Source organism: Protopterus annectens, chromosome 5.part0 (genome assembly GCF_019279795.1).
Source record: "Protopterus annectens isolate FY-2018-M chromosome 5.part0, PAN1.0, whole genome shotgun sequence".
NCBI lineage: Eukaryota > Metazoa > Chordata > Ceratodontiformes > Protopteridae > Protopterus > Protopterus annectens.
In genome coordinates, this window is record NC_056735.1 from 1,561,683,786 (window position 1) to 1,561,698,178 (window position 14,393).

General features: G+C 41.9%; 1 protein-coding gene across 4 annotated transcripts in view; it reads left to right on the forward strand.

Annotated features, from left to right (window-relative positions):
* Positions 1 to 14,393, forward strand: part of LOC122801775 (amyloid beta precursor protein) — a 3,200,820-nt gene that overhangs the window by 2,317,014 nt on the left and 869,413 nt on the right. For all 4 annotated transcript variants that reach the window (XM_044071354.1, XM_044071353.1, XM_044071356.1 and 1 more), the window contains one exon: positions 5,491 to 5,649. In XM_044071354.1, coding sequence (XP_043927289.1) covers positions 5,491 to 5,649 — 159 coding nt within the window. The remainder of the gene's footprint in view (positions 1 to 5,490; positions 5,650 to 14,393) is intronic.

Genomic DNA, 14,393 nt, shown 5'->3' on the forward strand with positions numbered 1-14,393 from the left:
GATGAAGTAAGCGGTCAACTTTGTAATATAGACCCTATATCAGCACTTAGTGAGTTCTTTGAAAAAAGTGTATTGCACCATTTTTTTACAGAATACAGTACATCCCCACTTTCTTCTTCTAATACTCCAGCAAATCTCATATCATTTTTTTTCTTAACTTTGTTCTTCATTGCTCTCAACTTTTGTTTAACATATTCAGCTTTTCCAGCTGTTCAGTTCAATTAGTCTTGAATCTCAGCCACTTTGTTTAATTGATATTGCGTGACTTGTTCATACAGCAACTCACTGTTCTTACCTTTTTCTGCTTAAATGGCGTCATGGTAACTTGTTGATCATAAGAAAACATGAGTACTCTTACCTTTATTTGCCTCCTTCCACCTTACGTAACAAGCCAGTTTTCTTGTAAGATGCCATAAATCACACTGAATCTCAGTCCTCCTCTCTCTTCTTTTACATTAAATTGTTTTAACTTTCTCATATCAAATTCACCTTCTCTTGACTTGGATCAGTCACCTCACTTTATGCTTCCGCTCATTTCTTCTTCCAAAATCACATTTTCTGTCGTAGTTATCCTCATCCACCTGAAATAACCTTATCACAAATAAAGACTTCTTTAATTGTAATTGTATAGAGTGACTTCCCTCCCCTGTCCCCCTTATCAACTTCCCTGAGCTTTGGGTCTGTAGTCCTTCAGGCTGTGGCATTAGTCCTGAAGTCCAGGCTTTCCTTGTGTGGTTCACGCAATCAGGTGGCAGTGTAATACTTGAACAAAAATGGGTCTCGGATACCTCTTAGTGGAAACGCAGTCCATGAGACTGCCTGACTGACAGTTGTAGACCCTCGTCATGTTTGCATTTCCACCATGACATTATTCAGGAAGTCTTCTGGTAATGATTGCCATGACAATGCAGAGAATGTTTGGGTTAGTAAGTTGGCTTGAACAATCGCTAATCAAGTGATAAATAATCCATCAGTGTTAAGTACTGTAAATACTAATCTTTTGCATCTGGAACATTAGACCTACTTGACATTTGTGTTGGATAGATAGCCTGTTCATTGTGTTATATACCTTAACAGATTATTTCTTTCATCTCACTTACCTCCACTTTTTACCATACTGCCTGGCACTCAACCTTAATTATTTGTTCACCCAAAATGCCCTATTATGTGTATTCTTCTTATTGTATGGCTTAGTTATTACTTCCTGTACATATGTATATCTTGGCATAACCAGTATATATTCTTTTGAAATCAAAGTGAATTTTCTTCTGTACTTTAATGAATGCAACTGCTGCTCTCTCCAAGTGGCCGAAATGGGTCTTTCTGGATTTCTGGATCAGCTGATCACTGCCTCTAACATACTTCGGTAAATTAAAAACTAAGTAAAAAAAAATAAAGGCAGTGCATTGTACAGGGTTTGATTTCCTTAACCCTCATTTGCCTACTGTGTGACCTTGAACAAATCACTTAACCAGACAGTGTTTGGGGGCAGCTGGGAATTTGTGCTAGGCTCATCAGTGGTCCCTTGGACTGCAAGCCTAATAACTACCTAGTGCTACCAGAGTTCAGCTTCCTTCAAGAAAGCAAGGAGTTAGTGTGTGTTAGACATTTTCAGTAGAGGAAGAGGAAATTCCACTATCCCTCATTTCCTCTCATGCCTTGTTTCTAAAATATGAAATACATACAAATCTATAGGTTACTGAAATGGTTTACTATCAAATAGTTGAAATTCATTTACCTGACAATGACAAAGTAGAAATGCAAAGTAGCAAATGTGATTTGATAGCCTTTCAAATAGTCGATCACTTGTAAATGCGAATAAGCTTGTGTATTTGCCCGTAAGAGTGCTGAAAACGTGATGTCAATTTAAATACGGTAATATCCATTATGAACGTATAAGGAAGTTGCCTACAGTTAACAGGCTGTCAGTAACAGTAACATTGTAATACAGTGGATTTAAAACCATACTTTGGATAATAGCAGTAAAGTAACTAAGTGCTATAATCAAAAATGAATGACCAAGCTACATTAATATCTGTGTACATTAGCAGCATATATTTTCTCTTGTTTAGGTAATATAGTGAGAAATGATTCGTGCTGACACTCATGACACTACTCCCAGCAAGATTGGAATTGCATATAGTACAGTATTAATGCAAAAAGGGAAACGGATATTGAACATTGATGGTTATCAATATTATCTGGAGAAATATAGTGACAGTAAATGATACTGGTGTTGCACTAGGAAGGGGGAAGGTAAGTATAAGGGCTGTTGTGTGAGTGAAACAGTTGCTGAAGGGGAGAAGCTGTTAAAAACTACTGGACACTTCCATGGTCCTAATATTGCTAAATTTGAAGAAGCCAAAGTACGTAATAGCATTAAAAGACATGCTGAAAGTACCTGGGAAGATCCATGTAAAATTGTTTCGGAAGTATTGGCAATGACTTCCACAGAGATTGATACATGAATTCCAAATACAGATGCTCTAAAACAAAGCATTCATAGAATACGTAGGAAAGGTAGATGACTACATGCAACAGATATCCTTGCTCTAAGATTTAACGCCGGAGATGTTGCCACTTGTGTGGAGTATTTATAATACATTGTGGCGATTCCCCTCGTTTAACTCCACCTGCTGTAATCATAACTACTGAGTCAAATGTGTGTATTATGTGTGCTTGTAAATTTATATTAGTGGATGGAACTTTTCCACTGAGCACTTGAGATTGTAAGCAAGTTTATAGCATACACTGCAGCTTGCAAGGGAGTGCTCAAGGAAAAGTAATCCCCATTGTGTATGGTTTATTGTGTTCAAAGACAGAGGACACATATGATTATTTCTGGAGATTAGTACTAGATCTGTGTACATAGCACGGATTGGTATTAAAACCTGCTATGGTCCTTAGTGATTTCGAAAAGGGCACTGTTAACAGCATATAGTGCATAATTTGCCACAGTCAAGTGCTAAAGGCTGCTGGTTTCTTTTTTCTCAAATTATTTGGAGACAAATCCAAAAACTGTCTTACTGTACAGTTTGGAAATTACATGTCTTTCGTAATGTTGTGTAAGCAGATTCTAGCATTAACCTTCCTTACACCAAATACCATTCAGTGTCATTTAATGACAGAGAAGGCTATGCCAGAATTTGGAAAAGCACTATGTGAATTTTTTAAACACAATTTTTTACTTGGCAGACCTAGGAGATATGGAATTCGAAGTGTGACAACAGAGCGAATACCCCCATTGTTTTACATGACATTTTGGAATCAGACACTTGCACTCTTGTGTATCCCCAAAGCCAGAATAGTTAACAAGGGCACTCAGCTGCCCTGCCATCCTCACCAAAATGGCGTTGGTTAGTTGACAGAGAAGTATTTTTTTTCCAAATTGCTATCTAAGAGAGATGAACTTACACCGCAAGGCTTTGTGGAATTGGTATCAAGCCCACTGTAGTTTCTAATGTATGCTGATTTACTTGCAGGTAGTTTTGGACATTTACTTCACAGATCTCGCGGGTGTTTCACGTTATGCTGGGTGGATGCAGTCCTATTGCACTCATTCTTTGTGTGGAAGGAGATCACTTACGAGATTTATTTGACTGATCGTTATAATGTTTTCAGGATAATGCACTTGATTATTGTTTCCATAGATTACAAATAGAAAACCACGACTTCACGATGGCATTATGGAAAATAAAAAAATAAATAAATAAAAAAGGTTTACAAATCACGTTTTTTGGTATCTGGAAGTTGCGGTTTGAGGAAAGCCTTCAGGATTCGATATTATTCTTGAATGCAACTTTCGATTATAAAATTAAATTAGTCAACTACATAATTCGGACACGTAAACGTTCGGTATTTTAAACCTTGGTAATTTGATAGTAAACCACCTACTGAAATATTGCATAGCATTAGCAAGGTTATTTCAGTGTATTTTTATTTTACGGTAAAACTGGGAGAACGTTATACCTTTATTAGGAGCTCATTACCAGTTCTGACTGTGAGAAAAAAATTTGGGGAACAAATGACAGACTATCCCAGAAGCATTATGATGAAACATACGCTAAAGAGATAAAAATTTGAAAAGTAAATCACTTTAACACATGAGTACTAGAGAAAACTTTGTCTGTAGATAATGTTTTGTAATATAATTATAGAAATCTTAAAATGCAAAACATTGTAGCATTTTACGCAATTTACTACTTTCCTAGCCATTTCAACGAAAAATGTTAATGTTACTTAAACGAGTAAGATTTTTAGGTACAGTTCTGACTAAAGAACAAAATGGTCAGTGCTGTATAGCCCATGACATTATAACATCTGTTTATTCCCTTTGCAATTTATAGTCACTGTCACATCAACTTGTTTCCAATAAGAATGGCCTGTGCTGCCCTTTTTTTTTCCCTTGCGGTATCTGTTGGGTATCTAAAATCACTTGTGCTGTTCTTTTTGCACATTGTCACATGTTGTTGTCCTCATAGTGACATGACCTGAAGAAACAAGCTTCATGCCAGGGTTATGTATTCAGGGACTGTCATCCCAAAACCTCTCCTAGACAATGTTCTGCTCATTCTGTCAACTGTTATCTTTTCACTTCCCTGTCACATAAGAATGATACTTAAACATGACTAGCAACAACAAAGCCCAGATCTTTTTATTCGTTTCTGACTTCTTTACCTTTTCTTAAGTAATTCCATAATGCAGCCCTTATATTTTTTTTTTCCTAAAATGCCTTTCTTTTTAAAGTTGAGTGTGAATTTTTGTGTTTGCCCTTATCTGTGTATTTTTCTTGTACTTTGGTTATGTATCCATGCAGAAAGCTTTTATTTTAGGTCCTTGTATGTTTCTAAGTACTTCCCGTCCAGCTGGGATGGAGTTGTCCTTTGCTACATGTGTTTCTTGTTTGCCAGCCAAGCCGTACTTTATTAGTTCAGCTGATGGAGCTCAAATGGTTCAAAAGAGAGTGCTGGTTTCCCAGTGTAGGGATTTCTGTTGTCTTTTGCTTCCCCCTTAATTAGGTGTAAGATCACGCAATAGCAGTTACCATGGAGTCTTTTTCTTAGAGCCCCCATGCCCTGGTGCACTGGAGATATTCATCCTTCACTGGAAAGATCACCTTACAGTGACTGTAAATTGTGACATCCTTTCAGCATCAGAATACTTCTCATTTGCTTTCTTTTTTCCCTACTCTATCTGGCATTCCTTTTCATTTCTAAACCTGCTTAACTGACAACATACTCAGAAATTCAGTTGCCCAGACAGTCGTAACATTTTTGATCGTGTCATCTTAACTGTCAGAAATGGAGAGTAGGAAATGCACTGGAAGTGCTATTATTTCAGTTATGAAAGCAAGTACAGACACACTAATATTTTTGATCTTGCCTGTTTAACTGTCAAAAAAGAGAATAGGAGATGCACTGTAGTTATTATTGTTATCTGTTATAAAAGCAAGCACTTGATCTCCTGACATGTTCATACATTTTTCAACAGCATTTTCAAGAAGAAGTGGAATCTCTTGAACAGGAAGCTGCAAATGAAAGACAGCAGCTGATAGAGACACACATTGCCAGAGTGGAAGCCATTTTAAATGATCGTCGTCGCATTGCCTTGGAAAACTTTGTTACAGCTCTACAGGCTGATCCTCCCAGGGTAAGTAGGCATTTTATAGAATAAGATAAGTTCACATTTCAAATAGGTCTTCACTTCTCTTCTCTTCATATGCATACTTGTAATTTAAAATATATGTGTGTGTGTATATATATATTTTTTAATTTGTGTAGACCCTACTGTAGTCACATTTTTTCCGTAGAGATCGGTCTTGCATGCTTTCAGTTCTTGTTGCTAGTTGTGTTTTTATTCTTGGTGCTTTTGGAGAGCTTTGACACTTCCATGTTCATGATTCTTCACAGAAGATTATACATTTATTGTTTATATCTGTATTATTTAGTTGATCAAATGTCAGAGTGTATGATGCAGCTATAGTTTGATCATAATGAGTTTATTTTGGGGTGTAAAATCTGGCTATTTGGAATACATAACTTCTGTTCTTATCTTTAGTGCACAGAATGCAAGAGTTCATTTCTTATATCTGTACTGATGTAAAATTACTGCAGCACTTACCCGTGTGTGTGTATGTGTGTTTGTCTGTCAGAACTGTGTATACTCCACTACTCTAGATGGCAATAACCTGTGTTTATCTCCCATACTGCTTTGCAGCATGGAACCTGTATAGCTTTGCTGTTTCCTTATAAAAATCAGTGATATTTTCTGTGCTACTGCCCCCCCCACCCCCCATTCCCATTAACACACATAAACTGGTATAGGATTCACTTTAATTATGGTTAACTACAGCTCCAGGTCTCTAAGAGAACTTCTAAAATTAATCTAACCAGTGGGATTATCCTGTTCTCTGAAGTTCTGCCATTGGGATTATCCTGTTCTGTGAAGTTCTTCCATCATTAAAAAAAAAATCTCAATATGTGCATCATCCATAACCACTAAGCCTCACACTTTTTCCCTGTACATTTGTTAAAGTTTTCACTGACTACCAGAATACCCAGTTTTTCCTGCCATATGTAGTCTCTGGATCTCCTCACATAGTTTATTGGGAGATAAGACTACTAGTTCATCTTCCTTCTTATCACTTTCTGTTATTAAAGAAGATATTTTAAATGCTTTCTCAGCCTTAGACTTGACTGTATGAAGCAGTTTGTTTTAGTTTTAATAATATGAAAGTTTGATTATGAATATTAAGTTTCTGCTAAAGTTGGTATCTTACTTTGTACATTTCGGCAGTTTTGAACTTCTTAGCTGGTCTATTTCATTCTGGGGGACAGTTTTTCTACTGTTAAAGTTCAGTTGGCAGCCATTTCTAATTTTCATAGTGGAGAAATTGCTAGATCCTTGGCTTCTTCTAGGCTTTGCAAAGCTTTTCTCAGAGGTACTTTTTTCTTTGTCCCCCTACCAAAGATCCTACCCCGCCGTAGGACCTCACATTGGTTTCCAAGCTCTGATCTTACCTCTCTTTGAAGCAGCTGCATAGGCAGATTTAACATTTTTGTCCTGGAAAACAGCTTTCTTAGTAACCATTACTTCTGCCAAAAGGGGTGGCGGAGCTTCAAGCCTCATCTTCCAAATCCCCTACCTTATTTTTCATAAAGACTGATTTACTTTATGTACTAACCCATCTTTCTTAACCAAGGTCAATTCAGTAAATAACATTAATCAATCCATTATCCTCCCTGTTTTCTCTTCAAATTTTCAGAATAAGGGAGAATATATGTTGCACCTTTTCGACGTTCATAGACAGTTGCACTTCTATCTGGGTAGAACAAAATCTTTCACAAAATCTAACCAGCTGTTTGTGGCTTTCTCATATTCAAATACCAGGGAAAGCTGTTGTCAAAGCTGCCATAGCTTGATGGCTACGGGATTGTATATCTTGTGTTTATTTGTCAAAGAATGTTTCTTTACCTAGGCAAGTCTGAGCTCATTCCACGAGATCCATAGCCACGTCTCAGGCTTTTTGGTCTAGGCTTTCTTTGGAAGACATTTGTGCATCTGCGTCATGCACAAGTTCTCGTACCTTTATTTTGTATTACAAACTTGAAATTATCTCCAGTAATAGGGCTGCTTTTGGCTCTGCCATACTCTGGATTATCTTTCCATAAGGCCACCCAGCTCTATGTAGTTTGATGAAGACTGAAGAGACATCAGATAAAGAAGTTATGTACTCGCCATAATGTTCCATCTGTGTTGTCTGCCTCAGGCTTCATCACCCCCCCCCCTTCCTTGTATCTGAAGGACCTGATGAGTAATGATAGGAACCTTCATTCCTATTTTGAGCTCCTGAGCATCTTTTAAGCTCTCTTATTAAAAATTTTTTTCTGTGCTGGGAAAATTGAGAGCAAACTGAATCTGAGGTATCTTGGAGGAGCGAGGGAGTATGGGTATGGTGGGAGGAGCTATAGCTTGGAAGCTTGCTAACGGCTGAGTTGGTTCCAAGGTCAGATCCGAGACCCACAGGTTTGGTGAAAACTGAAGCAGAAAACACAGATGGAACGTTATGGTGAGTACATAATTTCTTGTTCATGTTTTTCTGCCACTTTAAGGAATTTTTTTTACATAATTCATTTGTCAGTTTTCCTCTAATGTGATGGTCTATAAATAGCCTTCATCAGATTGTGTTCCCGTTTTGTGACTTTGGGTTGACATGTAACAGTACCTTCCCTTCATGCCTACCAGTATTTCTTTAGCTTTAAACCATTCCCATATTTTGAGAACTGGTTCTCTCCTTCCTTGTAGTGTGTTCTATAATGTAGCATGACATCCCAACCATAATTCTCTGTTTAGCATCTCTCTCTGTAACTGTTGCAGAGTGTAGATGTCTCACTGTCAGAGCTACAGTTCAGGGTCTATGTTACACACCCACTGTAAACATTTTTATTAACTATTTTCAATTTTGTCCATCAGATGCACTACCTCATTACCTTTATGTTTATAGTTTTGATGTGGAGGAGGCTTTGATTTCATTTATCCTTGGAAACCCTCTTACTTTGTATAGTTTAAATATTTGCCAGTGAAGGAGCTAAACCTTTCAGATGCTGGATTCTCCCCTTTTCCCGGCAGATGCAATTTTTTATATTAGTACTGGCCTGCAGCCCTATAGGAAATAGTCTAATTGGACTCCCCATTTGCATTACTTGCATGCCTCTGAAGTGTACACCATTTTTTCAGCAAGTCTGCAGAATTGTTGTAGAATGTTGTAGCCTCCATAATGCTGTTAACCAGTAAGATTTCTGAGGGCACTGTTGTGACCCCATTCTTATAAGGATCTTCTTTTGCAAAGTAACCAGCCAGGTAATGTATCCGTAAGTGGACCCCACGACATTCATTTTCTTTCTGTTAGATTCTATAGCCATAATTACAAGGTTGTGCATCCATTTCTGCTACCTGCTGTAGTTTCAGAAATAGGTGCCTCAACTCTTTCTGGCACTTTTTCTGCAGCAATATTTCTAGCAGTAAACTTTTCCAGCAGGAATCGTTTTCCCTTCCTGCAGCACTTTGCTCACCATATGTGTTCTTAAATGGAATCTAATCATTCAACGTGGTCTTTATTTTCAAGTACCTCCACAAGGGGTTTATTGTGTACCAGAATGGGAAAATGTGGAGAAGAAAAGCCAGAAAAATGTACTTATGATTGCCTGTTTTGAAAGTATTCTTATTCTGTCCTACAGTTGTCATGTGTGGCATTGTTCATATGTCTTCTTCTTGATTTTGTAATCTTTGTTCTTTAAATAGCTGTTTAACATTATATCTGAAGTTGTTGTCTTCATTTGTCCTTCAAACTGTGAGTACTCTGATCTGACCTGATCTGACTCGGCCGCATTTACAGCATCTGATCTGAGCTCCAAGCTCCTCCCCTACCCACAATGCCCCTGCCTTCCTCCTCCCTTCAGATCTCGTTTGCTGCACTAACATAAGCATCATGCGCTCCTGCTCTGAGCTGCTATTTTGGTAAGTGACTTGATTTTTTTGTGTTTCTCTGTTTTTTCTTACTTATTTTTTTTTCTCTTTCTATTCTTTCTACCTCCCCTTATGCTGTTTGCGTCGGTAAAAAAAAAAAACAACTTCTATCCGGAGTGTGTGTGAGTGTGTGTGTGTGTGTGTGAGTGAGTGTGTGTGTGTGTGTGTGAGTGTGTGTGTGTGTGTGTGTGTGTGAGTGAGTGAGTGAGTGTGTGTGTGTGTGTGTGTGTGTGTGTGTGTGTGTGTGTGTGTGTGTGTGCGCGCGCGACTGTGTTCTGCTTGGGCCTCTCTGCTGGAATTATGTCCGAGAACCCTAAACCAGGCATTCATAAGTGCATGGAGTGTGGCCATAAGCTCTCCACAGCTGATGGCCACACACTGTGCATGGTATGCTTAAGAGTTGGCCATCTAGAGTCCTCCTGTTCCATCTGCATGGGCTTCAATCTCTGCGCATTGATGGACAGGAGGAACAAGCTAATTTTAAAAGGCCTTCTCCCCCTCCTACTACTAGGGCCTAGGCTTCCTCAACCCAGACTCCTACGGCTACTGCTACTTCCATCTCCACCCCGGCCTCTGGGAGTCGACCTCCCTCCAAGAGGTCTGGGGACAGGGACAAGCATAAACTCAAGGACAAGTCAAGGAAGCGATACCCGGATCACTCTCCCTTTGCTGGTCCACCTGCCAAAGTCCGCTCCACTCTGTGACTGGAGTTTCCGCAACTCCGTTCCCCTCGTTTCTCCCTGGAGGAGCTTCGGCTCCATTTGCCAGCCCTGGTTCACCTCACCGACCCTCTAGGTTGGCATCGGTGGCCTCTTCGTCCCGATCCACCTGCAGCCTTTCCAAAGCAGAGGTGGACAGGATGATGCAGAAATTTATCTGCATTCAGATACGGATGGGAGTTTTGCCTGCCCCCTCTCCCTCTAGAGTGGGGGGCATGTAGTCCACATTCCTACCATTTACTTCTTCTCTGATCTGACCCCTGGTTTTAGAGCCTTTGGATCCAAGGACTCTTGGCATTCAGGGGTGTGTGCCAATGGTACCTTGTACCTCGATGCTGGCTATTACCTTGAGTAGGTCGGATCCGACAAGCTCAGAGCCATAGCCTCAGCATCGACTCTGAGTTTTTCAGAGCAGAGCCTTCCAGTTGGAATCTCTGCACCTGGAGGTTCGGCTCTGACTCCCACATTGACCCAGAGGCTGGCACCAGATGTTTTCGAGTCCTCCCCAGAAACTCCCCCTCAGGAGGTGCCTTGAAAACTTATGTGGAAAAGGAAGCACGTTGACTCCCCACCAGAGTCCCTCATGGAGGACAATGATTTCGAGGAATGGGAGGTTTTCCCCCAGTCACCCCCACCGAGGTTGTCTCTTCCGGAGACATCATGTAGATCCTTTGTCAGCGAAGGGGGTGGTCTGCCCAGAAACCCAACTCGGACGAATCAGTGTTTTTGGAGGCATTTGGCACAAGACCCTCTACATCCTGGATGTCCCCTTCTGCAGATCCACTAGTGGATCTAATTACATCTCTGGCATGGAAGGAGTAGGACATGGTGGAGTGAATCCCCAAATGCCCTGACAAGGTATTGAGCACTCCCTCAGGTAGGACCTACTGGACCAAGGGATCTGCAGTAGATGCCATGGTAGTGGCAGTGGCCACTAAGAAGGAGCTTGCGCAGGAGAGTGCCACGGTCCATCTGCCAGACCAAATGTCCAGGATGATGGATCACTTTGGGAAGCAGGTGTATGCTTCAGCCATGTTTTTCATCCGTGCGCTGAACTGTATGGCACACGTAATTAGACTTCGGTGAGACCTAGTCAAGCAGATCACTGAGTCTACCCCAGGGTCCATGACGGTGGAGCACAAGAAGATTTCTCTTCTCACATGGCTACCCTCACGTTGATTGCTAACAGCTCTATGCTGCTCCTCTCTCATGCTACTGAGGGCACCACTAGAGCTGCCAGGACAGGCATTGGTGTCAGGCATCACACCTGGCTCTGTGCCTTCTCGGAACCCTTTAAGGCGTATTTTACTAACGCCCAATTTGACACTTCCACCTCTTTGGAAAGTAGGTACACAACACTCTTGTCCAGAGGATGGGAAGACTCTGTCTGCTGTCGGGATCCGCTTCTCCACCCCCCAATGAACCTTTTCAAGGAATAAGTGGGGGGCAAAGAAGATGTTTTTCCGAAAGTCTCAGAGCTACTCCCAGGATGCTCAGGACTCACTTTCCCCTAGAGGCTGAGGGGGATTTGATAGACGCCACCCCCGAAGCAGAGGGAGTCTGAGAAATCAGGGGTCTTGAGAGCCTTTCTTGGAAAGACCCATTTAGCATCCCTGAAGGGTTGCCCAACTGCTTTGCTCTGGAAGCATTTGGGGGATGCCTCTCGCTACACCCAACAGCCTTGGAATCTATCACAGATGATCATTGGGTTTTGCAGATCATATCCAGAGGCTATTCATAGGTTCATAGGTAGGTACTAGGCTATCTGCCCGAAGGCATTTATAAGCCTAGCCAGAATGTGTTGGCTTTCGCCACCCCCTTAGATTAGTTCCCTGTGCCTCTGTCCAGCAGAGCCACTGTAGTGATCCCAGGGTAAACTTTCTGTTTCCCATATTCAGTTCCCTTCCTTCATCCACCACTCCCAGCAAATACCTCCTGGACATTCCACCCATGCAAAGGGAGGAGGCAGTACTGGAAATTGCAAAGCTGCTAGAAAAGTGAGTCATCCAGCCCATCCTCCTAGGCCATTCTGGATTAGGAATCCATTCCAGATTCTTTTTAGTGCCAAAAAAGGGGGACTTCAAACCCATACTGGATCTTTCCACCTTAAATCTGTCAGTTGCCAAGACAAAATTCTGGATGGTCACTCTTCAATCTATCATGCCCTTCCTGCAGGAGAACGACTGGATATGCTCGGTCAACCTCCAGGACACATACTACCATATCAAGATGTGCAGGCACTCTCTGAGGTTCTTCCACTTCTGGCTGAGAGATGGTCGTTATCAGTTTAGAGCCCTTCCCTTTGGTCTCACCACAGCCCCCGGGGTGTTCACCAAAGTGATGACAGTGGTAGCGGCTCACCTGCATCTGCAGGGCTTCCATGTCTTCCCTTACCTGGATGATTGGCTCCTTTCTGCCCCTTCCAGGCATCTACTCTGTCAAACAAGGGATTCTCTTCTTCAAATAGCCCATCAGTTGGGCATAACCATCAAGCTCAACAAGTCCCTACTGACTCCAGTTCAGGTTCTGGATTTCATTGGAGCTCGGTTGGACACAAATCAGACCAAGGTTTTCCTAACCTCAGACAGAAATCAGTCCTTGAGACATCATGTCATGTGTATCCTTCAAGCCCAGTTGCTGACGGCAGAATTGGTCTTATGGGAATTGGGGTCTGTGGCAGCCACTATCACCTTTGTACCTACAGCTCGATTGCACATGAGGGTACTGCAATGGACTCTGGCAGTTCAGTGGTCATTGCTAGATCTCTCATTGTCTTCTTCAATTTGCACATCTCAAGCATTCAAGAATTCTCTTCTATGGTGGATTCATTCCCTGGATCTTCTTCGGGTTCGTCCCTTTATTCTGCCTGCCCCCTTGGCCACAGTGATCACGGTTGCCTCCCTACTTGGGCGGGGGAGGCATTGTGTGAGAAAGACAGTCCAAGTCATGTGGTCCCCCCACTAGATGCTATTGCATATCAATGTCCTGGAGATGAGGGAGGTGCTCCTAGTGTTACACGCTCTCCATGCCCATCTTCTTCTCAGGACGTTTGGTATCCAAACAGAGAACATGTCGGTTGTCTGCTACATCAACAGACAGGGGGAGAACCATGTCTTACCCTCTGTGTTGCGAGGCCATGAGAGTGTGGGAGTGGGCTATCTCCACCAGCCATTTTCTGGTACTAACGCACATTCCAGGGAGGTCCAGCATTCTAGCAGACAGGCTCAGTAGGTCTGTCCTGATGCCTTATGAGTGGCCTCTGAATCCTTCAGTAGTGAAACATATCTTTCTAAACTGGGTCAGCCTTGCTGCGATCTCTTCGCCTCTCCTTCCAACACAAAGTGCAGTGAGTTTTTCGCTCTGAGCACCCCACAGGGGGAAGCCCCCAGAGATGCTCTGATTCATGCTTGGCCCTCTGGTCTTCTGTATACTTACCCTCCACTATCTCTGATTCCAAAATTCCTTCAGAAAGCTCGCAGGCTGGGGAGCTCACTCATCCTCATTGCCCCATTCTGGCCTCACCAAGTCTGGTTCTCCTCACTGTGGTCTCACGCACTGTCTCCCCCATGGACATTAGATCCAGTTCCAGACCTCATCCCTCAGGGATACCTCACCCAGACCTAGGTAGTCTGAAGCTCACCCCTTGGCTGCTCCAGTTTCCATGATAGTCAGGACTCCCAGGCTATCCTCAGTTGTGGCTCATAAGGCTTCCACTAGGAAGATTTATTCCAGCAAGTGGAAGCGTTTTGCTATCTGGGCCTCTCAACAGGATCTAGATCTTTTTACCTCCCCAATTCTGGTGGTTCTTGAATTTTTGGCAACTCTTTTTCACCAAGGTGCCAGTTATTCTACGGTCAAGGTCCAACTGGCAGCCATATCTAATTTTCATGTAGGTGACAACATGGCCTGTCTGTCTTCTTCTAAGCTTTGCAAGGCTTTTTTGAAGGTTATCTTCTTGCTTCGGCTTCCAGTTAAGGACCCACACCTCCATGGGATCTTATGCTTGTTCTGCAAGCACTTGTCTCTTCTCCCTTCGAACCAGCAGCTTCAGTAGATTTACAGTTTTTGTCTTGGAAAACGGCTTTCCTGATTGCCATTACATCAGCCCAAAGGGTGTCGGAACTTCATACATTGCCAATCAAACCTCCG